The following is a 15,461-nucleotide window of genomic DNA, read 5'->3' on the forward strand; positions in this document are numbered from 1 at the left end:
ACACACACACACACACTCTGTTTTCTGGGTGGAGAGTCAAATAAAACAAACAGAGCTCAGCTGAAGCTACAGAGCTGTTCTCGCTGTGCTGAGCCATAAAGAAGTGGTTAAGCAGCTACTGTTTGCTGCCTCAAGTCATCCACCATTAGTTTTTAATGAATTGATTGATATTGCTGTGGGCACCAACAGGGGGACAGGCTGTGGGTGTGTTTGAGACCAGCTCTGGTCTCTGAAGCATGACATTTACTTGTGAATGTATTTAAACTGTAGAGCTAAAAGGATTCTAAAGTGGATTTATCAGCTTTTATAGTTCTATAGCTTATATTTGATCCTTATTTTCAGTCCTCGTACATGCAGAAACATCCAGTGCAGCATTTCTCTGTTTGATAAAGAGAAAAGTATCTTTCAGTTAGTTAATTGTTGCCTTCAGCTTTAGGAAGCCGCAGATGACGGAGGCTGTGAGGACCCAGCTGCTGTGCTTCATGACTCAGAAGGTGCTGGAAACAACTGGTTTCCCTCTGGATTCTCTCCTCTTTCTATCACTTCATGTGTCATTTTTCTCTCTCCCATCTCTTTCTCTCACCCACTTCCAATTATAGCTCAGCCTCATGCCGGTTATCCCAAGACAAAATGAGGAGGAGAGCTGATTTAATTTAGCTGCAGCTATTAAGTGAGACGGAGCTTTCTCCCAGTTTGGAGAAGGTCTGGAAACAAAGAGCCTGAATGTTTCGGTCTGACTGGAGCTTGTGAACGGGTGTGTCAGCTGAATCGGTTCCCGTTGTGTTAGATTACCGCTCTAACACCCAGTTTGACACGTATGCAAACTTCAGTTCAACTGTTGTGTCAGTGCGGTCCAATGAGGCTGCTTTTAATCATACTTTAATCATTTTTCTTTGGATCCCCTGACGGAGCTGGACGGATGCCCACATGAGTCACATCACGCTCTGCAGCCGTGTGATCATCTGATGTTCTGCTCTCGGTCCAGAGGTGGACTGGGTGTGTGCAGAGGTGGGGTTTTCCCCGGTGGCCGGTTCAGAAACACAGAAAATGAAACAAATGTGCTGTTTGATCCAGAATCAGACTGACCGGCTCCATCCGGGTTCACAACATGCTGCCTTTCGTACACTGGGCTGACTTTACAAACATGGTGCTGCTTTCAGGTGCTAGTCAGCAGAATTACAGGTTGTTTTCTCACCCATCGGTTTGTGGAGAACAGTTTTGAAGCATCGAGTTTTGGCGTTATTGTATATGTTTGTTTTAGCAGCCAGCAGAGGTCACGTACTGCGAGTTGAGCTGCTCTCATTGGCTGCTCGCCTGCTCACACAGGATCTGGTATTAAACAGTAAACAGTAAAATGTGTTTGTGAACAGATTTGAGGAGAGAAATAGTCAACAACAGAATCTGGATCCATATCTGATCAGCACTGTTATGACACGTTTGATCTGAGTTGGTGCGTTTGAGAGCTGGACGCCGACTCCACTGAGAATGACGGCTGTGCAAGCTCAGCCCCAAGGTAGCGCGGCGCCCCCTACCCCAAGGCTCCGCGCTGCTTTATGGTCTGTTTGAGGCTCCTAACTAGGGAGCCATCAGCTTCTAAATGAGACATGCCATGGCTGTATGGAAGAAGGACTGAGAAAGCTAGAGGACCAGAGCAGCAAAGCTCATCAGGCAAACGTTTAAAACTGAGTCTGTGTGTTTTAAATGGAACTGGGCAATTCATTGAAATATTATCTGAATCACAAGAAGCTGCAATTGTTTGTTAAACTGTAAACTGAAGCTCTGACCTACAAATCTTATATGAGAAAATGTTTCTTTGGTCCTACAGACCCCAACAGATGTCACATCATCATTATTTTAGTAGTTTTTTTTTAGTGAAAATGAAAATTGTGATGCAAAAATAATCATTCCCACAAATCGTGAATTATGTTGCAATATCTGACAAAATAAGGTCAATTAGCTTTTTTTTACCACATCGTTCAGCCCAAATGAAGTATTCCTAAAAACAAAAACCTCCCACCCACCAGTCACAGTGAAGTGAGGGTCTCTGTGGGTGTGTCGGCGGTGGCGGGGTCAGCCTGGGTCACATTTCCAGGACCATTTATTTATTTTCTTCATCCCGGTTGACCACTGAGAGTCAGCACGGTAGGTCCTCGAACCCACCGTGCCGTCCCCCCCCAGTAAACTGTGTGTGTGTGTGTGTGTGTGTGTGTGTGCGCTTTGTGACAGTACACTGTAAATAGAGCACACACACATGAATATTCAAACACACACACACACACACACACACTCAATCATCAGTGCTTTTTAATCATGTACCATGAAGTAGAGGTCCTCAGGTGAGAAGGCTCCCTGACTCCTGCCACCATGCTCAGTTTCTTGTTCTAACAAGATGCATTTAATGTTACAATGTAACAACGTATAGAAGGTTCTCCTTATAACAGCAGCAGGATAATGTCCTTGTTTTTAATTCATTTTGCATAATCATTAGAGTGGCATGTTCTTATAACAAAGGTTCATTTTTAAAACATATGTACAAAAATATTTAATGATAATAAATATCATTAATCCGATCTTATAATAAGAAACAACAAGGAAATGATTTTCTTTGTCCAGTTTGCTGTCGGTTTTGTTTTTTGTTACTGGACGGAAAAATGAGCTTCTGTTGTTTCCATAGCGTCTGCCAGAGGCATCCAACATCATAGCCCTCTGTTTACCGTTTAAAACCCAGGGTTTGAGAAGGAATACCATATGTCCTTGTGCTTTCCTTTATAAAGACTCAGCATTAAGGCTGGCCAGGACTGAGGGACACCAGGATAACTGGATCCGTTTCTTGTGTTTTCATGGGGTCATGTTTGTCTGAGGACCTCTACCATGGAGGAGCTAGAGTGTACAGTCTTTTTCAAACAAGTTGATTTCACTGACGAGTTCATATTCTCCGCTTGATGATGAGTTTATCAGTGAATTCACCCAGTGTGGATCCCAAAGCTCTTTTTTTTTCCCACGACTCAGAACCCAGAGCTCGCCCCACCACCCTGAAGACTATTTTTATACTGGAAAAACAAACAAGCTGCTTCACTGTTTCCTTAATAGCAACTTAAAGAGCAACCTCTTCCCAGCTGTATGTAGAGGCTCATAATGAGGGCACGATGGAAGTTTTCTTTCACCAATGTTGGTTAATGTGAGATCAAGTGTCCACATGGCCTCCACTTTCTCTTGCTCTCGTCCCTCTGTGTCTTTAAAGCTACCTCCAGGTAGGAGCCGTGTTAGTGGAGGAAGGTAACGCAATATCAAGTGGAGAGAAAAAGTATCACTACCATTTTTATAATCCTCAAATTCTGAAAGTGCTTGAGGCATCAAATCATGCTATGCACATACAGCATTACAAATCTGAACATCATGATGAATATTTTAGGATAGAATATACAGTATATATCAGTGGTATCAGACCGCCCTGAAGCATGTGTGTGCAGGTTATTTTCCAAAGTGTCAGCAGGTCAATGTCCTACTAGAACTAGAGACGAAGAATTAGTCAGCTGCTGAATCCCAAATTCACTTCTCTTTTCCTCCACTCCCTCCTGTCAGTGACTAACCTGGGCTGGGTTCAGTCTGAGCCATTACTCACACTGTACATGCAGCAGCAAAACATATGTCATTCTCTGGTTAGGATAACGGTGAGGGCTCCTAAGTGGAGGAAAAATTTAGTGAACTTTGGAGTTTTGGGATCCACCCCGACAGCCACACAGAGATTAGCTGTGTGCTGTAATACGCTGTCCCACCACTGAGTGGTGCTACAGAGTCATGTACCTGGTGTTGTTCTCAGCTTGTAGTCATAGAACATTTGGCTGATTGATGATCTCACAGGGCTCGAACTGTACCTCCAGCTCTCACTTTAATTCTGCAATCAATTATTATTTATCATCTTTTTCATGATCGTACAGATGATTTCTGAGAGCAGGTTAGAAACTGACTAGTGATGTCTTTTCATTTCTGTGAATTTTAAAGGAAAAGTGCAACGGATCTGGCCTTAATAGATATGATGATGACATTCAGTTATCTGTCCTTGTGGTTGTTGATTGTTTAACAGTTGTCTGCTATAGCATAATGACTCATCCACCTACAGTAGCCAGAGAGAAAAGACAAAACCTTTACATTTATAATAAACGTGGAGATATACGGAGGGGGAAAGGCCAGTGTCAAACTATAACCAGAGGAATGGAATTTTAGAAAAAGGTTCAGTTCTGTACTGTAACGAACCTGTGAATTGTATTTTGCAACTTGCATCACAGCCGGTTGCGGCTTCCCCTATTTGCACATTCAGTGAGAAATCCCCTGTATAACGTGACCTGAAAGGAACGCAGAGGAGTATTGGCTCAGTGTGGGGACGGACAAACAGTTGCATGTCCAGACTCTGAATTGTACTGGGAGTCAGAGCCACTGAGGATACAGTCCTGATAAGCCTTATGAGCTACTATAGAATCAGTCAAGCACTTTTTAGCATTTTCATAATTTATTTCTTGCCAGTTCTGAGCCCCAACAGACATTAGCTAATGAACTGTAACAGAGAATGTGTTGTTCAATATGTAACTGACAGAAAATCCTAACAAATATTCCTTTTCTGTAAAACTGTGTAAAAAACAAATTAAGAGTGAAAATCTTTGAATACCAATCATTCTCTTGTACTTATTGCATTTTTTGTTATTGTGTTTGAAGCTAATCCAAATTTTTAAGTAAAAATTCTGCCGTCTAATCAGTCTGAAGAGTGTCCTATTCTACTTCTTTTTCCAATGCAAATCTGTCAAACATGGAGCATAGTGAAAGTTCTGTCAACAAAGGGTAGTTTGTTCATCTAGACTGATGATTGTGGTGGTCCAGTTATCCACAGCAGATAGGTGATTAAAGGGGCACTTAAGGATTGTTCATGTAAAAGTCAGTTTACTTGTTTGTAGTATAACTCAGTAGGGCTGTGTGTATCACAATGCAGCGGTTACACTACAATTCAAAATATTGCCAATATAGCCTTTGGTTTATGTTTGTAACATTGCTATCTAGTGGTTCAGTATTGTTTTTGAGAATTGATACAACATCACAAAGCAAAATATTGATTCAATATTTTCTGACACCCCAATTACTCAGCTACTCGACTACTTTTAACATTTATGTAGTCGGCCTCTCCCTTGCTTTATGCAAGTATATTAATAAATAGCTTGAGTGCCCCTTTAAAACGTAGATGATCAGTGATTTTCTCCTGTGTGAGGAATGTCAGCTGTGGATCACATTAACCAGGGAGAAGTTCCCTACATAGTTCATTGAGGAAGAATAATAGGCCTTTTTCATAGTTTAGAAATGCCACTGCTATTGTCCATGCTGACTCACAGTCATACTACAGGCTGCTGGGACACTGGAACAGAGCCATCATTGGTTTTATGAGTTTCTTGCTTTGACAAGTTCAAATTTGAGCTGTGAAAATGGTGTATAGAGGGACAGATGAGGAGCAAAATGAGGAGTAATGAATATGGAAGTCTTTCTTGTTGAACTAAGCTCCATGTTTGTTCATGTACAGTAAGTGTCATCAGTCTTTTTACCCTTAATGGGATCCAATTGCAAACAGTAAACATTCTAACAGAGTATAACCCTGTTAGAATGTTTACAACACCACAACACCATGTGTAAGAGTCAAATAATAAATAGTTATTACACATTCATACAAAATATGAACATACAGTCTATACTAAGGTTCATGAAGAAGGAAGTCATCAATTTGTTTTCTTCCTGTTCATCTGTGCTTCCACTTCCTCTTTTCTGTAAAACTGCCAAACATTTGTCAAAGTTTCAGGTAAACATCCCCTACATGAAACATGACACACATGACACAATGGCTGTACAGTATTTCCATTAAAGCACAACAGTTTCACACACAGTGAATATGCAATACATATTTTATACCCAACACGCACATTACACACGAGTGCCCAGTCAGTGGAACCGCAGCCTGTTCTCTGCCACAAACTCTTTCTGTTCCTCTTCAGAGAGCTGGTTTCCTTTCACACTGTAGAAACATGACCAGACACCATCAGACATCTCTTCACATTCCAAATGTTAAGTACTTGGGCTTTCCAGTGCTCCACATAATCTACACTATACCTTTGGTTCTGGAAGTATTCCAACCATCCTCAATGTTACTTAACATAGAAACACAGGCCCTTCCTGGACAGTGGTTATGGGTAATGCTTTATTTCTAATCTTTAACATTCATGCACCGTTGGCAGAAGCAGGATTTATTTTATTTTTTTTAAACTGAGAATTTACTGAAATCTATCATTGATGATTGATAGATAAATAGAAATATCTGTGATAATAGAACCATACAGAGGCCATCAGAGAACAGCGGTTAATGAATTCTACTGGATCCTCACCATATCTCTTTGAGTGCTGTGTTGTGAGCGAGGGCCTCAGCGAGGTGTTTGATCCCGTCCACAGTGAACTGGTTGCTGATTAACCTGCAGACAAATACAGAGCAGGTGAGTTTCAGACGATCAATGTCTGACTACACAGGTCTGTCCAAGGTGACATCATGCGTGTTTCCCTTACCAGAGGTGGCTTAAACCTGTGTTTGCTCGGACCAACTCAGCCAAGTGTGGAGCTGCATCATCAGTCATCTCATTCTGCACTAACCTGCAACAGCACAGACAGGTTCTTAGTGTACATACAGAGTGTAGGACTGTTGGAACACAAGGATCCACTGGGTTCAGTGACCTGCCTACCAGAATATCCTGAGGACGCTGTTCTCTTTCAGGGCTTCTGCCAGGCACTTCCCACCTTTGGATGTGATCACATTGGCTGAGAGACTAGAACACAGAACCACAGAGATGACTCTACTAAATGAGTTCAAATCAGTAGGTGTTTATTGCGTTTGTAGTCAGCCGCCCTCTCACCTGAGGTTGGTAAGACTCGGGTGGTGCCTCAAAGCTTCTGCAAATGCTTCTGCTCCCTCATCGCCGATACTGTTCCCCCACATTCTGCAAGCAAAAACATCCAGACTGTCATCCAGGCTGCATCGGGAAGCATACAAACACAAAGGGGACCAACAGGGCCTCCAACAGGACCAACAGTGCCTCCAAGAGAAAAAGTATTGTTCTAATTTCAAGTTTCAAGAAATCTAATTCCCCTTTTTAAAAAACTAATGAAAATTAACATGTCAAACCATGTTTGATTTGCCAGTGGTTTTATTTATCACACTAAAAAGGGTCACTGCATTATGAGTACTTTTTACGTTTGATTATTTAAAAAGTTAAACTTTAAATGCAGGACTTTGCAGTGTTGCTACTCTACTGGGATGTGAATACTTCTTCCACCACTGCATTTTAATCATGATTTGTTGGTTTTTTTCAAGATAATGAAGCTATTTTTTGTTACCATCTGAAACCTTTCTCCAGTAATCCTGCCTGGCTTCTCCAGTTGATGTCCCTTGTTTTTGTCTTTCCATCTCACTGCTTTCGTGAGTACAGCGGAATAAGGATCAGTTTACAGCAGTGAAGTCTTACCCCACATCAAATATAGAAGTGCTCTTCTGAATTGCGCTGGCCAAATACTTCCCACCAACAGCAGAGATCTTGTTTTTACCAATTCTGAGGACAAGATAATACGTCTCTTAAATGACTGGCGATAACACTGACATATTAAATATACAACTATTATAATGATCATAATATTCAAATTTTTTAATTTTAAAGTTAGAAACATACTTGACAACCCGCAGCTTTGGGCATTCCTCGATTATCTGAGCAACTAGCTTGGCTCCAACATCTGTGATGTGATTGTTGTAAAGCCTGAGGGCAAAAACAGAAAATATTTCACTCTCAGAAAAACATACTTTACTGAGCACTAATGTTATAAGGAGTTCGGTCTAGACCTGCTCTATTTATAAAGTGTCCTGAGATAACTTCTGTTATGAACTGGCGATATACAAATAAAACTGGATTGAATTGAATTAATGCTACCTTTACTTGCTGGGGATTTTTTTTACTTCTACAGTTTGTATAACCAAAAATTAAATCATATATCCAAAGAGGCCAGAATGTAGCTTTGAATAAATATGCGTGAACTACTTGTCACATTTCAGATATCTGACTCAGCAAGAGGTATTTCCCAAAGATTACAAAGTCCATCAAAGAAATACAGCGGCAGAACTCTTTTCTACTGCATCCTCTCACAACCCCTCAGATTTATCCTGTGACCATTTGGAGTGCCCCGTCCCCTACGTTGGGAACCACTGGAATAAACTTTATATAAAAAGTAGTTAAAACTACAGCTCCAATTCAAGCAGCTACAACATTAAAATGCTGCTAACACATTGATGAATCAGTATTAACAATCTAATCATTTTATATATATTGATACTCAGTCAGTATCATTATATCTTTGATACTTTAACGCAGAACAAAGGGTTCTTAGATTGTTTCACTGCTACTTTTACTTGAGCAAACAATCTAAATACTTCTTTATCTTGAGAATGGGATGGAATGCAGACTATTTGGTTTCAAATACACTGAAACAATTACTCACCCCAAGACCTTCACAATTTTGTGCTTACACAGCTCCTCTGCAAGAACCTCAATGCTGCTGTCAGACAGCTGATTTACGCACAATCTGAAGACAAGAAGTGTGATTAGTGTTGGATAGTCAAGCTGTATACATTATAAAATGAGTCTGAATATTAGTAAAAGTTAAAACCATGTTTAGACTTACCTCACTACTGTCATCTTACAAAAGGAGGGCTTCAGCTGCTTCACCCCATAGTCACTGATGTTGTTGTTGTCCATGTCAAGCCCCAGGAGCTTCTGACGGTGCTGCAGTACAAAGTTCAGGGCAGTGCAGTCACCTGAGAACACGTTACAGTAACCCAGCTTGATTAATCCAGCAGTGATGCCTTTTGCCGTCATCTGAGCGATGTCTTTGCTCCCTGTCTCAAAGATGCACCTCAGCATCCACAGGAAGTTGGGTAAAACGTGGACTTTCTTGCCCTCCTCACCATTGTAGCTGGGTAACCCATGGAGGTGGGACTTCACACTGGTGGAAAGGTAGGATTTTAGCAAGGCCCGTTTTTTCTTTAATAAGACAGGAGATACCATATGCTCCATCAGGCTGGTGTGAGCCTTGGACAGCAGTCCACTCAAGAACAGATTAGTGAACTGAAGGTGTTCATTAGTGTCAAATGGCTTCTTTTCACTGGGCTTTGAGGAGCCATTGATACAGAAGTCAAAAGGCAGACAGGACGGTTGTCTTTTCCTGCTGCACTCTGTGAAGAACTTGAGGATGGAGTTGGCGGCGTCCTGCTGATCCAACACAAGAGCGAATGCTGCCAGGAAAGACTGGAGGGTGATGTGGAGGAATTCAAATGTAGCAGGGCTTCCACTGGTATCATACTCATTGGTGGGTCGAAGAAAGCCCAGAGTCAGGTCCTCCTCCGTCAGCCCACACTCAGTGATCTCTTCCTGGCTGCAAATGAAGCTTCCTCTCTCCATACCCTGGAGTGCTAGTTTGGCAAATGCCGCGAGAGGCCTGAGCCCCCGTTTGAATGTCTCCGAAGCACACCGAGTGCTCTTCTTCAGCAGGGATGGTGCAGGTGAGGCTGAGCGGCTGAGGAACACCTCGGACAGCAGGAGGAAGATGTCGGTGAGTGTGATGCAGGTTTCAGGTAGATAAAAACTATCATGCATGGTGTGCAGGTGCCTAAAACTCTTGAATACGATCCAGCAGAACAGAGGGGTGGAGCACAGACCGCAGAGGTGGGGGCTGGCATCCAGCTGAACTGACACCAGCTCTCGGTGCTCCTGCTCCTTAAAGTGCAGATTGATGTAGGTCTTCAGATGAGCAGGGGAGAACCCCCGCAGAGCCACCTTCTTTCTGATCACCCTACTCTGGAGCTCCACCCCTGTCCGGGCCGTCAGCACCTTTTGGGAGCCCTTGAGTAGTTTCCCACATAGCAAGCTGATGAGCAGCTGGAGGGGATGTGTCTTGTCTTCTGGTGAGACCACTTCAGGTACATTGATCATGTCTAGATCCTCCTGGATCTCATCGTAGCCATCAAATGTAAAAACAACCTTCTCAGGGAAGCGCAGGATGTAATCAAACACCTCGTTATCAGGATCGTGATCTGGGTAGCAGCTGTACTTGAACAAAAGGTCTCTGAGGGAGATCTGTTCTGTGTCCTTGAAGATTCTGAACATCCTACAGCGGAACTTGAAGAAGAAGATGGCGTCTGTCTGCAGCCCTTTCTTGGACCAGAGGTTCTGGAGTTTCTGCAGTAGGATGGATTTTCCCACACCTGCATCCCCCATCACAAAGATGGTTTCACCTTCAGGGTTGAAGACCGCGTTGTCTCCTAGGAGCTGGTCCAGACTCTCCAAGAAGCCCAGACTTTCATTGCAGTCGTTCAACAGTTCCATCAGTGTGTCAGTGTATAGCTCCTCCAGACGGGTCTCCTCTCTCTGGCCGTACGACATGATGAAGCAGGTGTCCCGGCTCATCTCGTGCCTCAACTTCTCACTATACCTGCTGACTTAAAGGGGGTAGTGTGTGGATTACTGCAATGTACAGCACACACTTTGAATGCTATTATTACTGAGAGTTAGGTCTAGTAATTCTGAATTTTCTATTTAGGAGCAGACAAAGTTTATCCAATCCATAAATGGATGTGTTGTTTCTTGGTCCGTTATATTTTATCCTTATATCTGTTGACTTTGCTGCAGACAATCAGGACAAAAAAGTTAAAAGTTAGTGCTAATCATTGATTCTATCCTAGATAAGGGTTTACCCTTCACTGTCTAAGAAGAGCAAAGCACTACACATGTTGAGTAGAGATGTGGGGTTAACGAATATATGGAAGTTCAGAGGGAATATCCTTTTTTTCTCCCACTGTCACAAAATATATTCTAGAATAAATGTATTTTTTAAAGCTAATTCCGTGATAGATAGTGTAGATAATTGTATGATGAAAGTGATATCGCTCACGGATCATACACCAAAAGAATGATTTATTAATACAAATCTCAATACTGAGAGGAGAGGCAGGTGGAGAATGAATACTACATTAATGCTAGATTCATCCTTTAATCCCTCCAGTATTTTAAAACCCTTTAATCTAGATCACAATTATTCAGTTTTTTGTGATCTCTTTTTTGATATACCAGATAAAACAGATCATGTAGCCTTTGTCCTGGTTTTTCAAAGATTTTTCAGACAAGATTTTTCTGATCCAGATAGCACAAGATCAGGATTACAGAATCTGTAATTGGATAGGCCTCCATCAATTGGTCAGAGTATCACATTTCATTAACACAGATGTGAACATGTTGGAAAGTGTAGATCAGTTTGCATATTATTCATATTCACTTATCTGCATTAGCACACAATACAGATAAATTAGCTGGTAGCAGTTAGTTTCGAGGGTAAGTATGTTTGTTTCTATTGTTTGAAAATGTTTAGTTTTAGTTTAGCTTTTATTAGTTTCAGTGTTAGTTTTAGTTTTTTTAAATTATTATATAGGGTATATTTGTCAGGGGCAAGATTTAAGCGGTTCAGAATAGGAATTACTATTACTACTATACACTTTGTGACAGCAGCTGACTCATGTAGACATCCCAGTCTAAATAAACATATGCACCAATGCCTTCTCATGCATGACAGAATTTGACCAAATTGACTAAAACTAAAAAACATTTTTATTTTATTCTTGTTAGTTTCAGTACACAATATTATTTCAACATTTTTATCTGGATTCTGGGTAAAATTGGATTACCGAATCCTTATCCCATTTTTGTACGATTAGGATCACATCTCCTGTTTTGAAATTCTGAGATTTAATCCTATCCGGATACTGATCTAGATTACAAGTTTTAAAATACTGGCCCTGGTCTCCCAGGAGAATAATATGAAGATCTTATAGATATCCTTGCCCCAATATTGCAAAAGGTTTGTCAGCAGATATGTTTCCAAAGGGGTGTATCACCCCAACTTTTGATGAACCCTTAATTTCACTAATTACCAAGCATCAGTCAACACGACCAAGTGGGATTTGTGAAAAATAGATCCTTAACTGATAATATCAGACACTCCAATAACCTAACTTGACGCTGAGCTTTGATAAAGTGGAATGGAATACAGGTGGAATAGAGAACATGAGCTATTGCTTTATGTGGATGATATCCTAGCAGTGATATCTGACCCCATGGTGTCCCTACCACATTTGATGGACATCATCCAATCATTTTCAGAACTATCAGGTTATACTATTAATTGGATAAAACCTGAAGGACTGCCTCTTCATGATAAAAAACTGGGTCCACAAGGGAATAAAATACCTTTCTCAGGACACAGGGGGAACAGCAATGCTACGTTTATACCCACTACAAAAGATTAAAAGAAACTAAAATTGGACTTTAAAAATTATAATGGCTACCCAATTTAACTACGTTATATTAGTATGAGGCTCACTATCAAAATACCATTTTAGCAATTTGATGACATAATAAAACCCTTTCTGTGGAGAGGGGAAAGGCCAAGGATTAAACTGAGTAAATTCAATTCAATTCAATGTTATTTGTATAGCTCCAAATCATAACAGAAGTTATCTCAGAACACTTTTCATACAGAGCACATCTAGACCATACTCCTTCTAAATGATTTAGAGATCCAACAGTTCCCAGTCATGCGCCCATAAGGAGAAAGGAGGGATAAGATTTTGTATCATTTATCTTTTGTAATGGCTACAGAAAAATATTGGGACGTGGCTGAAGATAAAGCAGCCTGATGTATTTTATGTTCACCATTCAATCCTATCAAAGTACTATTCAAACTGCCTGTAATATTACAGACCCAGTTCTTTTACACTCAAGACTAAAATATTCAATCTTACACACAATGTAACCCGTATTGGAAGAAATACTGGAAAGGAAGTGGCATTCCTATTGTTTAAGCACTATTGTCAATCTATTTGAGGAACACACCCTTCCTGTCATATACAGCGATTTAACCTTTTCATTTTATTGAGAGTTTTCACCGTTTCATCAATCAAACGCAACTGTAGCAAGTAACAACAGTTCTCACTCTTCAAATGGTCATTTTCCCCCATTATTTTCCTGAAATAGTATTATCTTCATCATGACAAAGTGGCTGCTGTGAAAAAGGTGTATTCTAAAACAAAAGAAAAGTTACTACTGCATTTTTCAAACCCTTATTCAAGTATCACATTGATTTTACTTTAAGTTAAGTTTTTCTTATACTCCTTACAATCAAAAAGGCCCCCCGTGAAGCTTTGGTGACCCCTTGTGGGGTTCCCGACCCCCAGGTTGGGAACCACTGGTCTTTAAAATGTGGGTGTCTTTTCAATATAGACAAGCCTAGCACATAGCATAAGTACAGGAAAGGAGTTCAGACCGAGGCTTGCTCAACTGTTATTGGAGCACAGAGCAAAAAGGAACCCACCTGTTTGAGCATTAAAGTGCTAGTTACACATGTGCATCAGTAAACCAATCTTATAATATATGTTTCATAACTTTTATTTTAATATTTGAAGTAAATTAAAATGCTTCTGTACCTCTACTTAAGCGTGAATGTAGTAGGACTTAATGTGGTATTTTTACATTTTTACCCAACTCTATACTTGCACTGATTTTAAGTGGGGTGGACAGAATAGCAGAAACACCCCTCTGTATGATGCGATACAACCTGCCTAACAGCTAATTAACTGGTACCTGAGGCTACATTCATACTGCAAGTCTTAGCACTCAATTCTGATTAGTTGCTCAGATCAGATTTTTTGTTTGGCTGCTACATTATTTTTAAAATGTGGCCCATATCAGAATCCAGTGTGAACCGGTCACGGTCCTTAAGTGACCTGCATGACAAAGTCTAGACTGACATAAAAGTCACATGAATTCTGATAAGAGTGTTCACACTGCGGTCACACTGCAAAGAATCAGACCTGTACCTGATTTGGACCACATGGGAAAGTGGTCCGAATCAGAATTGAAAAGATCGGATTCCATGTGATTTGTTCTGTTCACACTGTCGTGAAAAAAATATCTAATCTAAAAAAAATCACAACCCAAATCAGCTTAAAATCACAGGGAACCTGATCTGTTCAGTTTCCACTTTCATATGTCATATTACAACTCGTGATTTTTATGTCACTATAGACTGATATTCGTCATATGGGTCACTCGAGGACTGTGACCTGTCCACACTGGAATCTGATATGGGCAACATTTAAAAGGTAAATCAGAACTGAGAGCTAAGACTTGCAGTGTGTGTATTTTCCACTGGGTTTGAGGTCTCTAACAATTCAATCACTATGTTCATTCCAAAACATTGTCAGCAAACCACAAACTGCCTCATTTGTAATCAGTTGTGACTGATGGTGATTGGTGTTTTATCTTTAAACTGGCTTAACTCTTCCTATAGGCTCTCATCTGCACATTATAAATATGGACACAAACACCACACATGGCACGTGTCACAGAGCAGCATTAGAGATTATAAAACTTACTGGGATCTGTGTTGACCACTTCCATCACTGCTACGGCATTGCTTGGGTTGTAGTTGATCTCTTTCAGCCATGGCTGGAGGTCTATGTATGCATCACATACTTTATATGTGATGTAAATAAAGTATTCACAGGCCTCCTCCCCTTTGCACTGGACCAGGTCCAAGATTTTGCGCACCTAGAAAATAATCAGAGGGAAGGCAGTCTGTGTTATAACAACTTCACAAACTATCTATTTGGGAGATAATGACAATGTATTTAAATGGTTTTAAATGAATGAATATGAAACTGTTGGAAATGGAAATTTAAATCAATCTGAAATAAAAATTATAATAGCTACAGCATCCATTCTTTTTGCTGTGGAAAGCTAAGGCTTCCGTCTTTAACACCATCGCGTTGTGCACTCTGGGACATGCGCGGGTGGAGAAGAGCAAAGGAGATGGATAGCTAAAAAATGAAAGTAGAAATGAGCATATCTCAAAAACTAAAAATGTAAATAGTTCAAATAACTTCTGAAGGAGTGTCCAGAAATCTTTTGTTCATGTTTCTACATTTAGATTTAGATGAATACTTTGAATCATTCTGTTTTCTTGTTTATCTTTTATAAAATCTAAAGAATCTTTGCAGTTTTCATATTTATGACTCAATTTCAATACTTCCATTTTTATGGTTCATTGACTTATACAACATTTAAGCTTAGGTTGTACAGATTTTAGGGATTTGATTAATATCAAGATACTCAAAGAAATGACATCACAGTAAGTAAAAAATACCAGTGTAGGTACTGGTGGAGTTCAAAGGGTTAAAGATGCCCTCCAGACATGTACTATACATTATACAGAAATACAAATAGTCTGCTGCTCTCACAGATCCTGCTGGGCCCTTAAAATCAGATGTTCAATGAGCACAGAGAAACTTT

At 40.4% G+C, this 15,461-nt stretch overlaps 1 protein-coding gene across 2 annotated transcripts in view; it reads right to left on the minus strand.

The window, feature by feature from the left end:
• Positions 1–4,185: 4,185 nt before the first annotated feature.
• The window catches only part of nod1 (nucleotide-binding oligomerization domain containing 1), a 12,298-nt gene continuing 1,022 nt past the window's right edge, over positions 4,186–15,461 (minus strand). For both annotated transcript variants that reach the window (XM_035672781.1, XM_035672782.1), the window contains exons 3-12: positions 14,546–14,720; positions 8,746–10,558; positions 8,563–8,646; positions 7,743–7,826; positions 7,542–7,625; positions 6,933–7,016; positions 6,762–6,845; positions 6,589–6,672; positions 6,414–6,497; positions 4,186–6,046 (exon numbers count right to left, since the gene is read on the minus strand). In XM_035672781.1, coding sequence (XP_035528674.1) covers positions 5,974–6,046; positions 6,414–6,497; positions 6,589–6,672; positions 6,762–6,845; positions 6,933–7,016; positions 7,542–7,625; positions 7,743–7,826; positions 8,563–8,646; positions 8,746–10,558; positions 14,546–14,720 — 2,649 coding nt within the window. In that variant the 3' untranslated portion in view covers positions 4,186–5,973. The remainder of the gene's footprint in view (positions 6,047–6,413; positions 6,498–6,588; positions 6,673–6,761; positions 6,846–6,932; positions 7,017–7,541; positions 7,626–7,742; positions 7,827–8,562; positions 8,647–8,745; positions 10,559–14,545; positions 14,721–15,461) is intronic.

This window comes from Morone saxatilis, unplaced genomic scaffold, assembly GCF_004916995.1.
Source record: "Morone saxatilis isolate NCDOM2014 unplaced genomic scaffold, NCSU_SB_2.0 Contig24, whole genome shotgun sequence".
Taxonomy (NCBI): domain Eukaryota; kingdom Metazoa; phylum Chordata; class Actinopteri; family Moronidae; genus Morone; species Morone saxatilis.